Raw genomic sequence first — 20,631 nt, forward strand, 5'->3', positions numbered from 1 at the left:
GACCAGCCTGGGTAACATAGTGAGACCCCCATCTCTACAGAAAAATTTTAAAAAATTAGCTGGACATGGTGACATGTGCCTGTAGTCCTATCTACTCGAGAGGCAGAGGTGGGAGGATCACTTGAACCTGGGAGATCGAGGCTACTGTGATCGTGGCACTGTGCTCCAGCCTAAGTGGTAGAGTGAGACCCTGTCTCAAAAAAATAAAATAGTGCCCTCATATACCTTAATGGAAAGAATGACCAGACCTTTGGCAAAGTGTGATTGCTAAAAGAACATAATAACCCACTCAGCTTACACTCCATGTGTTTCCAACACAGAGGGATACACACTTGGTAGAAACAGAAAATTATAATAGAATTCTTCTGTTGGCAGAGCATATGTATTTATACATTCTTCTGTGTTTAGCTCAGTGGTTAGAGAACACTTCCTGGAAAGAGTGCAATACACAAATGTTTTCAATTTGAGCTTGTACATTTCATCTAATTGGTCCCTGAGACAAGGTTCACTGCCCTGGAGGTGACTTGGCTCAGCCTTTAAACACACACTAATGAATTTCAGGTTTGGGACAGAAGGAGGGCTGCTCTCAATTGGACAATCATGTGAACTTGTTTCCCCTGTGTGCCTAACTTAGGTATGTAATGTCACTCTGGATAGAGGGTTCTTCTACTGTCTCCAGACACAGAAAACTGATTGCCCGTGCTCAGAGCACTCCATGCTTGCCTGTGTTTAAAACTTAGGTTTGGCAGATTCCTTCATTTTTGTGAAAATAGGGCAAAGATCTTCTGAGTGCAGTTGGATGTATTGGAGGGCGCTTAATAACCTTTAGCCTGTAAAGATGGGTTTGGGCTAAGTCTGTTTTGTTTTTCCTTTCAGCTGTTTGAAGAGAAAATTCGAAGGAAAATTCATCTTTCATACCTTTTTATGCTGATAGTTCTAGTAATAGTTTAGGGATTTTATCTCATCTGCTCCAGCAGCGCCCCAACAGAAAAGTCATGGAATTTGAGTAGCCAAATATGAAACTTGTTTTATATAGACAGGAAAGAAGCTAATGAACTCACAGACACCCCTTATCAGGACTACAAAGCCCAAGCTATGTATTACCCCCACCCAACCCCGCGTACCTTTGGCAGCGCTTACAAAGACTTGATCCTGACTAGCTTAGAAGACAGATGCAGTTACTCAGCTTTGTACGTGTCTCGCCTGTATGCTCAAGAGTGGGTCACAATTTGTGTTGGGCCAGCAGTGGGGTAAATGTTGATTTCATGAATTCCTTCATCAGTGGAAGGTCAGCCATGGACTGTAATTTTGTTACGGAGTGGGAGAATTTCCATTTCTGTGTGATGCTGCATTTGTCCCAGTTATGCCATTTATCATCTGCAAGGCTGTGCACAGCCTGTGCAAGCCTCCTGTCTGGACCACAGTTCTTCCTTCCTAATTTAAGCAGCGTGGGCCAGGTGATCTCCTAAGGCCCTTTCTACCTTTCACAGTCTGAAGTTCAGCTTCTGCATATATGAGGTTGGGGCACCAATTGCATTGGTCAACTGGAGACTATTTGCATTATCCAGCTGATAAACTCTTCCAGCAGACAAATGTGAATAAACAGCAACACTCAAGTCCTGCAGAAAGTTTGTCTTGAGTTTGCTGAAATGATCAGCAGAAATCTTGGGCGGTGAAGTGCTCCTAAGTGCTGGGCAGGAGTTGTCAGGTGATGGTGCCCTGTCAGCGCTGGATGCTTACTAGGGGTGGGGTCCTACCTGAGATCCTGAGTTAGCTGCAGGAGATGGGTCCAGCATGCAGTCGGGCATCAGAAAGTCTTGGTTCCTCCAGGCTCCTGACTGTCCCTATCAACCCAGATGCCCTGGCCTCATAGGCTTTGGCGAGTTACCTTGCAGTTCTAAAGCTTCTGTTTGGTCATTTTTTAAAATGATGATAATAACTACTTTTCAGGGTGAAAAGCTTAAAGATAAAGTATGTGAAAGTATCTAGCAAATAGATGGCGTTTTATAAGTAGGAGACTAAAAACAGCAATTTGTAAAAACCCCTAATAAGTTAACCTTATCTGAAAGAGGGGTTCAAAAAACTAACATTTGTGTGTGAAGAACATTGCATAGGACATACTGTCCTTTAATCCTTAACAACCTCATTTTACAGATGCAGAGATACTAGGAGGTTCCCAGGGTCACAACACCTGGAAACAATGGAGTTGAGCTTCAAGTCTTCTGATTGAAAACTTGTGTTCCTTTTACAATATACTACCAATACAGTTAGTCCATTTTATAGTTAAAGTTCAATTTCTGATGATTCTGGAAAGGGAAATAAATGATCAAAATGGTAATAGTACCTATTTTGGTAGAGGAGATTTCCTTGTGCCCTTTTTATATGACTACAGCTATATTGCCATTTAAGACAAACCCAGGAAACCCTAGCCAGTCACTCCTCACATTGTGAGATCTTAACCCCGAAACAGCTACTGGGGATAGCTGGAAGATTTGAATATCTCTGGGATGTCACTGTCCAGTTTCGAAATAATTTTATAAATGGGTTTCTTCCAGGAAGGATCTGAGTCTCTCCCTGCGGAGACAGCCCTGAAGAACTCCTGTAACGTCAAGCTGGCGATTTCCAAGAAGCAATCTGGAACCTGCATTTCCAAAGAGACCCACAAGAAAGAAAAGACGTGATGTTGGGGAGCATTGGTGCCAGAACCCTCACTAGCAGATGCTGCCTGTTTCTTGGGAAGTGGGCTAGGAGCATCCCTGCTCCACCGGCCCCTGATTCTGCAACCCTAGGAATCCTCTGCTCCCTCATCAGACACAAACCTTGATATGACAGCTCCAATGAGAAAGTCCTGGGAGAAGGTGAATTAAGGACACTTCCTTTGTAGGAGAAGCTGATCCCGCTAATGGGTGACTTTTTACTAAGTAGGTCAGAAAATCTTACTGAAAGTAAATCTGTGGCTCAAAGAGACTTTGGTATTCTTTTCCCTAGTACTCACTGTGGAAGGAGTGCCCCCAAGCTTCTGACTGTCATACCTCATTCCACTGCCTTTTAGGGCTGGGTCTGAAGAGCTTACACTCCTGCTTTCAGAGCCGGTTGACAGGGGTGCTGTTCTAGAATCCTAACGCAGACTGGCACCATGAATGATCGGTTGCCGCACCGCCAAGCTCCAGACCCAGCTTGGCTTGGGGCTTGCCGCCACTGCAGGCCAAGTAACCACCCTGTGTGGAAAGATGCGGCAGTGCTGCCTGTCCCATACTGGCCCTGACCCCTTGAGCCTCAGAAAGGGAGACATGGACAATTTTCCCCACAGGTAGCCTTAGCTTTCCAAACGTATTCTGACTGACCAGTCAACCAGTGGATGACCACAGTTCTTGTATTTCTTGGAGGTATCAATAAACCACTCTTGGTGATCACAGTCAAGGGAGAAAGCAAGAAGAGGGAAGTGTAATCTGTGACCAGATATACCCAGCACCTGCAGAATCGGATGCCAGCCTGACAGAGCTGTCGGCTGTGCATGAGGCACCACGTGTCTCTTGATTAGGAATGCGCACCACTGACACCTAGGCTCACCCTTCACTGATGCTTTACCTCTGAGGTGCCACCAGTGTGCCTTCATAGGGATCCCCGAGGGACTGAGCTTGAGTGTTGTTTATTGTTATTTCCAGACAGGATTTGAGGTGATTTGAGGGGCCTTCCATAGAAGGCCCACAGATACACTTTCAAGGGAAAATACAGATAAGAACCAAATCATGAAAAGCATAGAAATTGTTGAAAAAACCTAGGCCAAGACTAGGTGTCACAACTGAGCTCAGCATTCTGTCCTGAGCCTCCTGGCACTAAGGCAAAAAGGTCAGTAAATGATGTAACTTGATAACGACAGGGTATTCAGTCTAAGATAGTATAACACCTGGCAGACCTCTCCCTAAGCTTCAGAATGAAGACTGGCTGTAGACTCAGTTTGCTGCTTCCACCTGTTGCCCGAGTGAAGATATTGAGGCTGTGATCTTTGTGGATGATACAGAGATTGGCCCAGGCTGCCCTGGCTGTCAGTAACTTAAGGAGACACAGAAGGGGGATCTTTCCTAAAACTCGAATCATGTAGGGAAGACACTCATCAGACCTCATGGGACCCCAGTACATGGTCTTACCTCAAAGTCATTTCCCTTGTTATAGTGCATATTGAGAGCTCGAAAAAGTTCTGAATTGCGGAGAACCACCAGCATTTTGGGATTTGTGACACCATCTGAAATTGCTTGCCGGGCAGATTTTTCCATTTGGATGTAATAAAACTCACGAAAGTTGCTGAACCACTTGATCATCTGGGAGGTAATGCAGCGGTTGAACTGTACAAACAAGAGGTCCATCCAGTCAGACATTTGCCACGAGGTGCTCTGAATTAGAACCATCTGCTTCCAGCTCAGTATAAGGGTTCATATACATGGCTTTAACCAGCATTAACAGGGGCTTCCTTTAAAAAAACAAGTGAAGCCACCGCTGTTTTCCAAGCCTATTCAGTTATACTCAGAAAAATCTAAATTGGCTTCAGTACCTGTTATAACAAATTTTTTTTTTTTATATGCTAGATTCATGAGGGTTGTTTTACCCATGAAAAGCTTTATGTGGTGTTTGAGTGGGACTTACGGGTCAAGACCAGTGTGGTGCCAGATTTTGCTGCACCCAGGTGGATTGCATGGCAGGCCTGGGGCCTTCTGCCTGGATAAAGGGCCAAGGGAAGGGCAAGGTATAGGTCAGGGAGCAGTTTATTAGCAACTTTGAATTGTGGAATGAATTGAAATCAACATCAGAGGTTGCTTCAGGGATCAATCAACCAACTGAATATGAGGAAAGAAAAGTTTGAATGATGTAGGCCAAAAGTATTAACAGCCCCTAACCCAACACCCAAGGTAAAGGAGGCCCTCAGAAACCTTTTATGGGAAAAGGAGAGGTCTGGTCCCAACAATTAGTTTGATTTTCCTTATTGTCACACTTCATCTGTATGTACTTTCACTCAGTTTTGAACTATAGCAACTTGAACATAAATTTGCCAGTGTGTGATACACACACACACTCTCTCTCTCTCTACATATATATATATGGTTTTTTGTTTTTGTGTGTTTTTTTGAGATGGAGGCTCACTCTGTCGCCCAGGCTGGAGTGCAGTGGCGTGATCTCTGTTCACTGCAACCTCTGCCTCCCGGGTTCAAATGTTTCTCCTTCTCCTGCCTCAGCCTCCGAGTAGCTGGGATTACAGGCGCCCACCACCACGCCAGCTAGTTTTTGTGTTTTCAGTAGAGACGGGGTTTCACCATGTTGGTCAGGCTGGTCTCGAACTCCTGACCTCAGGTCATCTGCCCACCTCGGCCTCCCAAAGTGTTGGGATTACAGGCGTGAGCCACTGCACCCAGCCTATTTTTTTCTTTTTCATAGTGTCCCCAGCCAAGGCAGAAAACTAGCCAAAAAGGCCACTAACTAGTGTTTCTCTTTCCCTCTACTTTTCCTGCCCATGTGTTTCTGTTTGGGGGGATTATCTATAGCTCAGTAGCTTAAGAATTTAGACAGCCAACCTTTCTAGCCTAAAGTTATTCATGATTATTTGGGTAGAGTCTCAGCCCAGAAGTGGACATTGCACCGATTCCATCAACAACACTAAGGGGAGCTTGAAGAGCCCATATGATGACCTAGGACTTGCCTCACACCAGGCGAAACACTGTCACGTGGGAGTTCTGCAGAAGCTGCAGTTTAGTTGAGTGACTTTACCTGAACATCAGGAAAATAAGCCTTCAGGAGGTTGGAGCTGGGATATCGTGCGAAGAAAAACATTAGTTTGGCCTTCTTCAAGTGACCAGGGTTTAGACCTTCCTGGATTTATCTCAGTGTCAAGAAAAATGAACACTTTAAAATGCCAGTTTATCAATTAACTAGTGAATTCCTTGTTCCTGTGGTTTCTATTTGATTTCGTTTTGTTTTTCTGATTGGAATTGTGTATTTCCTCCATTTTTCTGTCTCTGGAAACTCTGGTCAAATAAGCTGAATGCCATATGTGCACAGTTAAGTCACAGGATGTGAAAACCATCTCGATGTGGAAAAGTTATGTACCATAGATGATGTCAAATACAGTTTGGTGTAGTGTGTGTGTGTGTGTGTGTGTGTGTGTGTGTGTGTGGTGTCCCAGTGGGATGGGAAGAGATGGCAGTTCTGTCCCAGATAAATGATTTCAAATCCCCAAGTGGAGATTTACTTCCCCCCTCTGCCTCAGTTTCCTCAGCTGTAAAACGAGAAGAATAAGCTAGGTGGTCCCCATTCTGGCTGTCACTCTTATCATTGCCTTTGTAGTGTTGCCTTTATAACCAGGAAACATCTAAGCAAGCTGAGTACCAGCTCACATTTTGCTCTTGCTCAAGAAGCTTAAATGGTTGGGTGGCACCCACTCTCCATTTGCCTGGCAGAACTGTCCTTCATCTTTCAGGTCTCGGCTCAGAAGCTCCCGCCTCTGTGAAACCCTTCCTTGCCAAATTAGGCCTTCCTTACCCTGGACTGTGAAGACCCTTTGTACAAACTGTGTGAGCAATGACCTTATTGGAATTTTTACTGCATGTTTGTCTCCTCGTTTAGACTGTGAGCTCCTTGAGAGTGAGGACCTTATCTTTTCATCTTGGTGCCTAGCCCAGTTCTAGGAACATAGTAGGTGCTCAATAAATATTTGTTGTGTGAAGGAGTAAGTGAGTGAACGGTCAACCTTAATCCATACACATATATGGAAATTATATTCCAAACTATACCTTACTCTGGGAACAGACAGATTCCTTCCCCTTTAACAAGAGTTGGAGAATTGTGATGTGACTGCCTAGCACTGGAGCAGGACAGAAATGAAAAAAAGATTCTTACACAAATACGCCTTGCATTTTCAGGGACACTCCTTAGGCTGGCTGAGAAGCATTACACAGAGTAACTTGGGATCTCAGATCTGAGAGCTGTAGCTTAAGACAATTAAGACTTCCACATAGGATGAATCTGTTTAACCAGAAGAAACCAGACCAACTGACTAGTTATAGGTGGCCCAGGCACCTGGTTGCTGCACAGAAGGCCCCTCCCTGCTACCCCATTAGCCCTGCTTATCCTTCCTACAGATCCACAAGTGCTGTGGAAAGAATCCTGGATTGGGATTCCAAAGACCCAGTTTCAGACACTGATTTTGCCACCTATTAGCTGTGTGACCTTGGGCCAGCCACTTAACTACTCTGAGCCTCATTGCTAAGATGTGCAGTATAGTGATTAAAGCTTGTACTTGGCCATCAGATCCCGGGTTTGAATCCTGGTTGCTCATTAGTGTGTCTTGGGGCTTTGGGCGAGTTAGCTCCTTTCTCTGTCTCTGCTTCTTGGATACCCAATCTTAGAATGGATGCTTGAGAACAGTGAGATAATACAGGTCTAAACCCCTTATCTGAAATGCTGGGCCAAATGGAGTTCAGGTTTCAGAATTTGTTAGCTTATAAAGATAATATGATGTGTGTACCACGCATTCATTAACATCCACAGCTGAGACAGTCTATAATCCAATACATTCACATTTCTGCAGCAAAATGTATGACTTACTAAGTGGGATAAAATCTATAAATAGCCTCCAGTCAGTGCAGGCCAGGTTTTGCTACCGAAAAAAAGATTGCATCAGTCTTAGGTGGGGGGAAAATCATAGGGCTTTATGGGTTTCAGAATTGTAGCTAAGTGGTGGTGGGCACATATGTGTGAAATGCTGGTAGCAATGCCTGCCACGGAGAAAGTGTTCTGTCAGTGCTGCCCTCATGGTCTTCACATCTGCCCTCCCTATGTCACAGGATGTCATGTGAACGTACACGTTCTTTTTATGCTGTAAAGCAGCTTGCTCTCAGCTGGTTTTCATGGTCCACAGGAATAAATCTCTGGTCTTGGAATATAGGCAGCAGGAATGGGGGAAGAGTTGAGGGGCCAGGGGGCCCCAAGTCATTCCAAAGATAGTCAAATACTTCACCCATGCAGCCAGTCCTGGCTTAGGTATTTCTTAGGATAGGCCCCAAACCTCCAGAAGCTCTCTGAGCCCAATCCCCAGTTTGGCGGGGGGGCGGGCAGCAACAGGCACATGTAGGTGCTCAACAAATAGCAAATTCTGGGGGACCATCTGCCTGAGGTGTTTTTGCAGCTGTCTGTATTTAATGGAGAGTCAACTAGTGGTTATCAAAGGCCCAGACAGTTAGCCTTTCTTATAAAGAAAATCTGTCTGTGGTGGAATCTCTGCCTCCAAGAGTGGTGGCAAGTGAAGTGTTCTCAGCGTTGCTTTTACAGTTGCTCGCTGACTTCCAGGTTAACTTTGGGGTGTTACCAACACCTTTGACCGGCAGGGGGCGCTCGTGGCATTTAGGACACAAAGGCAGGGTCTGGCATGGTAATGAGCTGGTCCCACCCCATCCCACTGCCCGCACAGCAGCTGCCAGGCAAAGGACACGACTGTTCCCACCTGGATATGCAACTCCACAGACTCATCAGCCTCTGGAGATTCGCCTCAAAGCTGCCCACAAGAAGCAGCAACGTGAGCACAGCTAGCTTAAAAAGCAACATCCAAAATATATTCTCAAGAACTCAAGTTCTGCAAGACGCTTGTTAGAAGTGGATTATTCTATGGGTCATATGGGTTTGGGGCTGTATACATTCTCCTCTTAGAGCTTCCACTTACTCATGTTAAAGGCTCTGAGAATTCCTGCAGAAAATAAACCATCTCAGTATTTCCCCAAGGTACTTCTTCTCCTAACTCAACAATTATTTATATCCCGAGGGTTACTCTGGGAAATACATTAAGAGAGTAGCGTTTGCTTAAGGGTTGCAAAGATGATGCAATAAGATCCAGACCCCTGCAGATCAACCTGGGCCACTCAGACCTCCTCATGGGGAGCCTCCTCTCCCTTCATATGCCCAGCCCCTAGTCTCCAGGCACTCCCTTGCAGCTTGGAAGTTGTTCCTTAAACTGAAGACTTCTGGCCATTTCCAGCTGCCTCTCTGGGTTTAATCCCCGAGGAAAACTCCTTTTCCATCTGGCCCAGAAGTTTCTGGTCCCTCATATGCTCCCCATGAATTATCTACACAGTACAGAATTTTTGCTTGTAGAGTTATGGGGTTGGGGAGGCCATACCTCAGATGAGGTCATTCCTTTGACCTTCTCCTCCTGAGTGTATGGGCAGCTGACAACCAAATTATGGGGTTCTTTCTTCCGTAGGGTATTCGTTGTATTTCGGAAGCCTATTTGAGTCTCAAAACAAAACACTTTACACCCAAAGGAATAAGTCAAGTGGCAGAACCCGATGGGTCATAGAAGAAGGTAAGTAAACCTTCCCAGGTCCTTAAATTCCAGAATGTGGTCACCACTTTAAGCTGAAGGCCCAGAGCAACATTAAGAAGACCCTGAGTGATCTGTCGCCACCTCCTCTTCAACTTTCAGTTTTCTTGTTTCTCTCCACAGTGCCAATGATATTTGAATTTATTTTTTTATTTTATTTTTTTTTTTTGAGACGGAGTCTTGCTCTGTCGCCCGGGCTGGAGTGCAGTGGCCGAATCTCAGCTCACTGCAAGCTCCGCCTCCCGGGTTTACGCCATTCTCCTGCCTCAGCCTCCTGAGTAGCTGGGACTACAGGCGCCTGCCACCTCGCCCGGCTAGTTTTTTTTTTTTGTATTTTTTTTTTAGTAGAGACGGGGTTTCACCGTGTTAGCCAGGATGGTCTCGATCTCCTGACCTCGTGATCCGCCCGTCTCAGCCTCCCAAAGTGCTGGGATTACAGGCTTGAGCCACCGCGCCCGGCCCTTGAATTTATTTTTTGAGACATTTTTTCTCTCTGTTGCCCAGCTAGAGTGCAGTGGTGCAATCATAGCTCACTGTAACCTCGAACTCCCGGGCTCAAGCTATCCTCCTGCCTCAGCCTCCTGAGTAGCTAGGACTACAGGCGTGCACCATCATGTGCAGATAATTTTTTACTTTTAGAGATGGGGTCTAGCAATGTTGTCCAGGCTAGTCTTGAACACTTGTCCTCAAGTAATCCTCCCACCTTGGCCTCCCAAAGCACTGGGATTATAAGCACGAGCCACTGCACCTAGCCAACAATGAGAACTTCAATTGCTATTAAAGGATATGTGGACCGAAGAGAAAGGCAGTGCCTCAGTGACGGCATGCAGGCCTCCCTGTTCCATCTTCACCGAGGGAAGAAGGGGCAGACTTTCCAGATGGGCAGAGGTGAAAGGCAGGGGACGCTGCTGCTGGCTCAGGACCAATGGTTGTGGTTTAGTAGTTCTCCAAGGTTGTAGGGCGAGCTCTGAGGAGGGGTGCCTCTGGGAAGATGAGTCCTGGGGAGGACTGCTACTCCAATGGCCATTGTTGCATCCATAACCCAGTAGCTCGCTAAGAATCTGATTTTCCTGGATGTGGGAAGGTGCAGTCAAGGGACAGTTTGCTGGGAGATCCTGACAGCGTTTGGGGATCATTCTTGGAGGGATAGGGTACCTAGGAGAATCTAGAGGCTTGGCCAGTGACAAGTTTCCTACTGGGACCCCAGCTTGTAGCTGGACCCTCCTGGGCAAGGCAGCCAAAGCAAGTGGATCTTCACAGGCCTCGCCCACAGGAGGTGAGGGCTCGCTTCTACCCTCTGGCACCTGCCCCTGGAAACTTCTGCCCAGATGAGTCAGGCGGCCTGGTGGATCCAACAGTACCTTTTGTAATACTGAATCCACAGCCCGGGATACTGCCCTGGTCAGCTCTTTCCTCAGAATCTCCAGCGAATCTGGTGCTCCAGAAGGAAGGAACCTGGGCTCCTCAGATTCTTGGTGTTTTTCTGCCCCAGAGAGGTCCTTGCTGGAACCCTGCTGGTGGTCACCATCCACAGCCCAGGGGCGAGGCCCACAGCCATTCCCCTGCTTTGCACTCAGAGGGCCTTTCCCAGTGCCACAGCCTCCTGGCCCCTGAGCTGTGTCCCTGGGCTTGGCAGCCTGTAGGATGTGCTCTTGCAGATGTCTTAGCTGTTGCTTCAGCAGGTGAAGTTGTTCTCTCACACGAGGGCCCCCCTTCCTGTTGCCCTGGTCCCAGGCAGGGAGTGGCATCAGGAGGCCTTGCTGTGTGGGAAGGCTCTGCTTCCTCTTCCTCTCTCGGGCCTTCTCTGGGCAGCGTGGGCTGTCCCCAGCTTGTGCACTGCCTGGTACCAGAGGCTTCGGGGAGAGACACATGCCTCGGACGATGGTTTCCACTCTGGCCCTCTTCGCCTCGATGTGCCCATCACCAAACCATTCGGGGTCTGCAGGGCTGGAGCTGGGGACCTGGCTCCAGGGAAACTGGGAGTCTCTACCCAGCTCTAGAGGAGATGAGCTTCTCTCACCTTCCATGCAGGCTTCTGCCAGGTGGGAGCAGATCTGGGGCTGAGGAGAAAGCAAGATGGAGTTTGGATCCATCCCAGGCACTTGTTCGGGGCTTCAGGAATTCCTCCTCCTTATTTCCTCAGCTGGAAGTGCACCCAGAATGAGCTGGGCTTCCTCCTCTGCACTTAGAACGGTGAAGAGCCACTGTCACTAAGGAAGGATTCAGATTCTGGGATGCCAGGGCTCATGCACCTTCTGGGCAGACTCCTGAAATTAGAGACAGGAAGAAAACAGCACATGTGACTTTGAACAGTCCTTTTAAAATTTGAATGTGCAAACATTCAATGCGATCTTGTTAAAGTGCAGATTTCAGTTCAGTAGATCTGGGGTGGCGCAGAGATTCTCCATTTTAAACCAGCCCTCAGGTAATGCTGATGCTGCTGGTCTCAGAACCCCACTTTAAGGAGATTCTCAGAGTGATCTTACAGGGAGAAAAATCTTCTGCTTGGGCATAACAATAAAATAATAATAATAAGATCATAGTGGCAGCCACCTGAACAAGTGGCATTATGCCAAGAACTCTACGTCCATTGCTTAATTTAATTAATTTGTCATAACAGCTCCATGAGAATGTGATCATGCCTATTGTCTACAGATAAGGAAACAAGATCAGAGAAGAAGCTACTTCCCTATGGTCATGCAGTTAGTAAGTGACAGACTGGGGTCAAACCAAGCTTTGTTTGATTCGGAGTGACTTTTCTAGTGACTAAGGGCAACAGAATCACCCAAGGCACTTTTTAGAAACAGCAAATTCGGCAGGGCACGGTGGCTCACGCCCGTAATCCCAGCACTTTGGGAGGCCGAGGCGGGCAGATCACCTGAGGTCGGGAGTTTGAGACCAGCCTGACCAACATGGAGAAACCCTGTCTCTACCAAAAGTACAAAATTAGCTGGGCGTGTCGGTGGGTGCCTGCAATCCCAGCTACTTGGGAGGCTGAGGCAGGAGAATCGCTTGATCCCGGGAGGTGGAGATTGCCATGAGCCGAGATCGGCTCTGCACTCCAGCCTGGGCGTCAGAGTGAGACTCCTTCTCAAAAAAAAAAAAAAAAAAGGCCGGGCGCGGTGGCTCAAGCCTGTAATCCCAGCACTTTGGGAGGCCGAGACGGGCGGATCACGAGGTCAGGAGATCGAGACCATCCTGGCTGACACGGTGAAACCCCGTCTCTACTAAAAAATACAAAAACTTAGCCGGGCGAGGTGGCGGGCGCCTGTAGTCCCAGCTACTCGGGAGGCTGAGGCAGGAGAATGGCGTAAACCCGGGAGGTGGAGCTTGCAGTGAGCTGAGATCCGGCCACTGCACTCCAGCCTGGGCGACAGAGCGAGACTCCGTCTCAAAAAAAAAAAAAAAAAAAAAAAAAGCAAATTCTGACCGGGCACGGTATCTCACGCCTGTGATCCCAGCACTTTGGGAGGCCAGGGTGGATGGATCACCTGAGATCGAGTTTGAGACCAGCCTGGCCAACATGGTGAAACCCCATCTCTATTAAAACTACAAAAAATTATCTGGGCGTGGTGGCATGCACCTGTAGTCCCAGCAACTCGGGAGGCTGAGGCAGGAGAATTACTTGAACCTGGGAGGCAGAGGTTGCAGTGAGCCGAGATTGTACCATTGCGCTCTAGCCTGGGCAACAGAGTGAAACTCTGTCTTAAAAATTAAAAAAAAAAAGAAAAAGAAAAAAAAAAACCATTGCCGTCCTAACTCTTGGAAAAATCAGATTACGCATTCAATGTTCAACTATTTATTGAACAACTGTTTAAAGAGCACCTGCTGTGTGTCGGGCCTTCTTCTGGGCACATGGAGTGAGCAAGATCAGTATAGTCCTCCCTCCTGGAACAGGCCGTCTGGTAGGGAAAGCAGAGAATAAGCAAACAAATATATTTTCAGTGTGTGATACCTGCTGTGGAGAGAAAGCACAATAAAGGGTTGGAAACTGGAGAGAGCGGTTGGGGAGAAGGAGGGAGCTATTTCAGGAAAGGCTGCCTAAAGCTGTTTTATTCCCACAAAGCATCAAAGTACGCTGTACTCCAACTATGTCACTTGCTTTCTAACTAATAATAATCATTAAACTGAGCTGGGCGCGGTGGTTCACACCTGTAATCTCAGCACTTTGGGAGGCCGAGTTGGGCGGATCACGAGGTCAGGAGATCAAGACCATCCTGGCTAACACGGTGAAACCCCGTCTCTACTAAAAATACAAAAAAATTAGCCGGGCGTGGTGGCGGGCGCCTGTAGTCCCAGCTACTCGGGAGGCTGAGGCAGGAGAATGGCGTAAACCCAGGGGGCAGAGCTTGCAGTGAGCCGAGATCGCGCCCCTGCACTCCAGCCTGGGCAACAAAGGGAGACTCCGACTAAAAATAGTCATAATCATAATCATAATCATTAAACTGGTAGAATTGATATTTTAACCAACAGGGACCCTACAACGATACCCTGGACATGTTAAATTTGATATAAGTACTAGACAGACATCTAAATGTCAAGATGTCAAGAAAGCAATTGGAGGCTGGGTGCGGAGGCTCACGCCTGTAATCCTAGCACTTTGGGAGGCAGAGGTGGGTGGATCACAAGGTCAGGAGTTCAAGACCAGCCTGGCCAACATAGTGAAACCTTGTCTCTACTAAAAAAAAAAAATACAAAAATTAGCCAGGCATGGTGGCACTCACCTGTAGTCCCAGCTGCTTGGGAGTCTGAGGCAGGAGAATTGCTTGAATCCAGGAGGTGGAGGTTGCAGTGAGCCAAGATCTCACCACTGCACTCCATCCTGGGTGACACAGCAAGACTCCATCTCAAAAAAAAAAAAAAAGAAAAGAAAAGAAAACCAGAAAACAATTGGAGAAATAAGACTGGGGTTCAGTGGGGGAGATCTGGGCTAGAAATATAAAATTGAGGGTCAGCCAGGCGCGGTGGCTCACACCTGTAATCTCAGCACTTTGGGAGGCCGAGTTGGGCGGATCACAAGGTCAGAAGATCAAGACCATCATGGCTAACATGGTGAAACTCCGTCTCTACTAAAAATACAAAAACTTAGCCGGGCGTGGTGGCGGGCGCCTGTAGTCCCAGCTACTCGGGAGGCTGAGGCAGGAGAATGGCGTGAACCCAGGAGGCAGAGCTTGCAGTGAGCCGAGATGGCACCACTGCACTCCAGCCTGGGCGACAGAGCAAGACTCCGTCTCAAAAAAAAAAAAAAAAAAATTGAGAGTGGTCAGCAGGTGGCTGGATGAGGTCACAAAGGGAGTGAACGTTGACAGAGAAGGGAGGAGGGCCAAGGTCCAAATCCTGGGACACAGGGACATGAAGAGGCTCAGGGCACAAGCTGGAATCAACAAAGGCAACTGAGAAGGAACAGTCAGAGAGGCAGAAACCTAGGGGTGTGCGAGGTCCTGGGAACCAAGTGAAGTGTTTCTAGGAGGAGGGAGAGGCCAAGTCACAAAGGGATCGTAAATTGACCATTTGAATTAGTAATGTGGAGTCACTGGGAATCTTGATCAACAGTTTTGGTGGAGTACAGGGAGAAAAAGCCTGACTGAAGTGGATTTAAGGGAGAGGACAAGAAGAGGAGTAGGTGACACTGAATTTGACAACTCTTTCAAGGAGTTTTGTAAAGAGGACAGAAATGGGACAGTACTGGAAGAGAAAATAGGGTCAAGAGAGAGTTTTTCAAGACAGGCAGAATAACAGCATATTTGTAGGCTAATGACAATGATGCTGCAGAAAGATGAAATATGTTAATGTAGGCAAGAGGGGGAGAATTTCTGGAGCCATGTGCTTGAGTAGGAAGGAGGGGAAGAGATCTAGTGCACACACGGAGAGATTGACTTTAGACAGAGGAACGCTCGGTTCATCCATGCAGCAAGAGGAAGAACAGTGGATGTACACCAGTGCAGGCAGGTGGATAAATGCGATGGGAACTGGTGGAAGTTTTCTTTTGATTGTTTCCCTTTTTTCAATGACATTGTCACTGGTATTAATCCTCTAAAGTGTAGCTCTGCTTATGCCCCTCTATGGAATCAATCTTTGCTAGTTTCCTATGGACTAGAAGGTTCAGGTGTCTCAGCTCTTTGCAAACATGGTCTTGGTCTAACTCCTTTTGAGCCACTACCCTCAACACTTGCCTGTGTCCAGCTGTCCCGGACTTTGTGTTCACGGAATAGGCCAAGCTCCTTCCAGCCTCCGTGTCTTTGTGTTTACATTCTCTCGGCCCGACCAGCCCTTCTCCCACTTTTCCACTGACAAACTCTTACTCCTCCTTCAAAATCCAACTGAAATGTCACTTCCTGTCTGCAGTGATCTTCCCCTTTAGACTGTGAGCTCCTTCTTTGCGTCCCCAAGTAGTGCCTGACTGCCAGATGTCACCAAACAGATGTTTGCTAACTTCATTGAATCAATTGTCCATAAATACTTCATTTATACTGATTTTTGTCTCCTCAATAGACAATACTTTATTTCAGATCTCTCCAGCAACTAGCGTGGAGACTTGTGCATGGAACAAAATCAATGCAGACAGAAAGACAGACGGTAGATAGAGTCATTGATTAGAAGAGCATAGAACCACTACCATTGCTGAATCTCCCTTCTGGGTTATTCAGGGTATTGTTTCTGAGGTTCCGTGTAGTCTGTGTGCTCCAGAAGACAGATCTACTAGGGTAACAGATGGGACCAGTGTGTTTCATGAAGCAACAATGAACAGAAATATCTCGAGGCCAGAAACTGGAAATCCAGCCAGACTCCACTGTGGTTGGGTGCCCAGAGATGTTTACGCCCATGCAATCATGGAAACTCTGCCTCTGGGCTGCTGAGAAACAGGAAACCTCTGTGCTGAGGCCGGCGTGCTGCCCACAGCCCTTTATCTGGGTAAGTCTGCATGAAGCCGTGATGCTTTCTGTTTGAAAATTAGCTAGTAGCACTCTCATGTTCACTGATGGAGGTAGCAATTGTCACAATCCTTTAAAAATAGCTTTATTGCACCTCTTAGATGATGAAAGTAGTGTAGGATCATTTTACTTCCCAAATATAGAAATGTATTAAGAGGAAAAGAAAGACACTCTAATGCTGCTCCCAGAGAAAATCAGTTAAAATTTTGGTGTTCATCATTTTTGCCAAACTCTTTTCTCCACGTACAGAGAAGTTTATAATTTCTTGTAATTACATACATATATAGAAAAAAACAAAAATGGTATTATAGATATGTAGTTTTATGCCTCCATTTTTAATCTTTCATGTGGATGAATATCAATCTACAGCAACATTGTGAAAGCTGATAATATTCCATTGTATGGATGTACCCTAATTTAGTTAACAAGTTCCCTTTTGATAGATTCCTTCTTATATTTTCACTATTATAGAAGCATAGACAAGATAGTACGAAGATGGAGAACACAGACCCACAAGTCAGACTGCCTAGACTTGAATCCCTAGAGCCACCTAGCTAGCTTTGTGACCTCTCTGTACCTCAGTTTTCTCATCAGTAAAATGGGCATAACCATAATATCTATGGCTATTGTGGGATTCATGTCTGGATCCAATAAGTTAACTAAAGTTATATTTTTAGAACAGTTCCTGGCACTTAGTTATTGCTGATAAGTTGTAGCTATTGTTATGAATAATATTGGGATTAACACTCCTACATATATCTTTGGGGACTACACTTCTAGAAGTGAAAATATCGCATCAAAGGCTAAGACTATGTTAAACTGTTCTACTTCTTTTCTAACTGTCCTCCAGAAATGTACCAGCTGAATGGGGGTAGAGAGGAGGGACTGAAGGAGAACCTTAAATGTTTTTTTTTTGAGATGGAGTTTTGCTTTTGTTGCCCAGGCTGGAGTGCGATGGCACGATCTTGGCTCACTGCAACCTCTGCCTCCCGGGTTCAAGCGATTCTCCTGCCTTAGCCTCCCAAGTAGCTGGGATTACAGGCATGCACCACCACACCCAGCTAATTTTGGATTTTTAGTAGAGATGGGGTTTCTGCATGGTGGTCAGGCTGGTCTCGAACTCTTGACCTTAGGTGATCTGCCCACCTTGGCCTCCCAAAGTGCTGGGATTACAAGTGTGAGCCACCATGCCCAGCCTCAACTTTTACTCTGTATATTTCTATATTAATTGAATTTTTATAAGAATATATTCATGTGTTACTTGTATATATATACTTTTAAATAGCCAATTTGTGCTCCTACCAATGTATCTATAAAAGGACATAAATCTCCTTATCTTTATCAACACTGGGCATTGTCTTTTAAATCTTTGCCATTATAATAGGTGACAATGTTACCTCATTATGTGTATTTCTTTGATTCTCAGTAATCTTGCTTAGTTTTCATATATTTTTTCGAAACATTCATGGATTATATATTAGGAAACTTAAAAATGTTTATACCATTGAATCAGTGAGTCTATGTCTGAAGTTAAGCCAAGAAAATGATGGCTAGACTCATAAACTTATGTCAAAGATGGCCATCCAAGTGTTATTAATAAGAGTAGGCACTGGTTAAAGTATGGTATAATCTAAATGATGCCATATTATGCAACCATTTTGAAAAATAGTGTTTAAGTAAAGTTTATGTAACATTATTTTATAAAACTGGAGTGGGAGGTGTAAGAGAAAATTAGATATTAAAAATACAAAGAAAAATATGAGGCCAGGTGTGTTGGCTCATGCCTATAATCCTAGCACTTTGGGAGGCTAAGATGAGAGCTTGAGCTCAGGAGTTTGAGAGTAGCCCAGGCAACATGGTGAAACCCTGTCTCTCCGAAAAAAAATCTAGCTGCGTGTGGTGGTTTGTGCCTGTAGTCTCAGCAACTAGGGAGGCTGAGGCAGGAGGATCACTGAGACCAAGAAGCTGAGGCTGCAGTGAGCTCTGATTGTGCCACTGCACTCTAGCGTGGGCAACAGAGTGAAAGTCTGTCTCAAAAAAAAAAAATATATATATATATATATATATACACACACACACACACACACTTAAATTATAGAGAAAGAAATACATCAAAATGTTGTTTATGGGTGATAGAATCACAGGTAATTTTTTTCTCTATTTTTTATTTTTATTTTTCTGAGTTTTCTATATTTTTAATGGATATGTTTTCAGTTTTGTAATGAAAAAAGGCAATCTTGCCTTTGTTAATTAAAAATTTGCATGTATGGAGAAGGCTATGCATGTTGAAGGCAGGGGATATATGGAAAATCTCTGTCTGTACTTTCCATTCAATTTTGCTGTGAACCTAAAACCACTCTAAAAAATAAAGTCTAGGCCAGGCGCGGGAGCTCATGCCTGTAATCCCAGCACTTTGGGAGGCCAAGGGGAGCGAATTGTCTGAGATCAGGAGTTTGAGACCAGTCTGGCCAACATGGTGAAACTCTGTCTCTACTAAAAATACAAAAAAATTAGCCTGGCATGGTGGTGGGTGCCTGTAATCGCAGCTACTTGGGAGGCTGAGGCAGAGGAATTGCTTGAACCATGGGGGTGGAGGTTGCCATGAGCCAAGATCAAGCCACTGCACTCCAGCCTGGGGGACAGAGTGAGACTCCATCTCAAATAAATAAATAAATAAATAAAGTCTAGACAGATGTGGTGGTGCTTGCCTGTAGTCTCAGCTACTCAGGAAGCTGAGGTGGGAGGACTGCTTGAACCCAGGAGTTCAAAGCTGTAGTGTGCTATGATCACGCCTGTGAATAGCCACTGCACTCCAGCCTGGGCAACAAAGTGAGACCCCGTCTCTAAAAACATAAAATAAGTAAAGTCTATTTTTCTAAAAACACTGCACTTTTTTCTCATTGACTCGTTTCAAGATACATATTCCTGGGTACCAGAAATAAAAAAACCCCACTGGAGAAGCAAATTTAGCTACAAACACAAACATAGAACACAGGGCTCATAAGATAACTGTGAAGGTACATAGGATTTTATAGCTGGAAAATGTAAAATGAGGGTGAGTTTGAATTTCAAGTATATAATGGATGACATAAAGCTAGATGTGGTAGCTCATGCCTGTAACCCCAGCGCTTTGGGAGGCCAAGGCTCAAAGATCGCCTGAGCCCAGGAGTTTGAGACCAGCCCGGGCAACATATCAGATCCCATCTCTGCAAAAAATAAAAAAATTAACAGGTGTGGTGGCACCTGTCTGTGGTTCCAGCTACTTGGGAGGCAGAGGTGGGAGGACCTCTTGAGCCTAGGAGGTTGCGGCTGTAGTGAGCCATGATAGCACCACTGCACTCAGCCTGGGCGACAGAGCAAGACCCTGTCACAAACAAACAAACAGGAACCTACGAGAGAAGCTGTGTGTTGTCTCCTTTCAGCTTTGTGTTAGAGCACCTGGACATGAGCTGAAAAGGAATAGCCAGTGTCTGTGGCATCATCACCTGCACAGATCACCTCCTACATGGCAGCCTTTCTCCCTGTGGATCTGTGCCCTTCCATGGAATATCCCTGGAGAGCTCTCGAAGCTCTGCCCAAGTGGGACAAAGGGGAAGGGCTGCCTATGGGGCCAGCTGAGGTGAGACTGGCAGCTCACAGGTCATGTCTCCCCTTCTGTAATGTGTACACATTTAGGGAACAGCAAACACCTTTGATGCACTTCAGCTGGGTCATGGGAGAACCAATCAATAAAGCAAGGTGGGCTATGGAGAGTCCTTAGGTAAAAGGTACCTCGTGAAGCCCAAGAGATGCTAACTCATTCTCATCACTGTCATTGAAGCTCAAATCAGATTTATACAAGAAGTTTTATTGTTATTTCCTTGATAAAATTCCTGCCTGGTTTTTGATGGGAAAATACGTTTTTCTTTGCAGGATTTTGTTCATTCATTTCCTAGATTCAGTTGGATTCCAATTGGACCAGCCTTGTGCTTAGTAGATGACCACCCAACATGATTGGAAAGGTATGGAGGAAAATGCCTTATCCTGAAACAACTGCTTTTACCTTCATCAACACTTATCATGGGATCTAAGGGCCCACCACTGGCATTTCATAATAATGATGACTTAATCACACCTACAAATATATACATTTTTGCCTTATCCACTGTACTCCTGAACAGCCTCCCATCCAAATACTTGCCAGACAGAGCTAACTTTAGCTACTGATGAAGACTTGTTTAGGGTAGCACATCTCAAAGTCACATAGCGTTTGTATGCTTTACAAAGGCATTTTCACATACAGCCTTGTCCTGTTTCATTCTCTATGATGAGAGGCCCCCTGCACTGTCCCCGCTCTGC

The 20,631-nt window shown here is 45.8% G+C and overlaps 1 protein-coding gene across 2 annotated transcripts; it reads right to left on the reverse strand.

The window, feature by feature from the left end:
- Nucleotides 1-214: 214 nt before the first annotated feature.
- PROX2 (prospero homeobox 2) lies at nucleotides 215-11,454 on the reverse strand. 2 transcript variants are annotated; one of them, XM_025391568.1, is made up of 5 exons: nucleotides 10,156-11,454; nucleotides 8,489-8,500; nucleotides 5,758-5,859; nucleotides 4,149-4,343; nucleotides 2,471-2,641 (listed from the first exon to the last, which is right to left on the reverse strand). In XM_025391568.1, the coding sequence occupies exons 1-5, from the start codon at nucleotides 11,452-11,454 to the stop codon at nucleotides 2,471-2,473; spliced, it is 1,779 nt and encodes a 592-aa protein (XP_025247353.1). The 2 variants fall into 2 exon arrangements, with proteins under 2 accessions (XP_025247354.1, XP_025247353.1); XM_025391569.1 differs by lacking the exons at nucleotides 5,758-5,859; nucleotides 8,489-8,500 and having other exon boundaries at nucleotides 215-2,641; nucleotides 10,723-11,454.
- Nucleotides 11,455-20,631: the final 9,177 nt, after the last annotated feature.

The sequence above is a fragment of the Theropithecus gelada genome, chromosome 7b (genome assembly GCF_003255815.1).
Source record: "Theropithecus gelada isolate Dixy chromosome 7b, Tgel_1.0, whole genome shotgun sequence".
NCBI lineage: Eukaryota > Metazoa > Chordata > Mammalia > Primates > Cercopithecidae > Theropithecus > Theropithecus gelada.

Coding starts and splice junctions, on each gene's coding strand:
- PROX2 (XM_025391568.1), bottom strand. CDS start 11,454: ATGGATCCAAACTCCATCTTGCTTTCTCCTCAGCCCCAGATCTGCTCC. Junction 4,344..5,757: donor CTTATTTTCCTGATGTTCAG/GTAAAGTCACTC, acceptor TTGTTTGTACAG/TTCAACCGCTGCATTACCTC. Junction 2,642..4,148: donor ACAAGGGAAATGACTTTGAG/GTAAGACCATGT, acceptor TTGGAAATGCAG/GTTCCAGATTGCTTCTTGGA.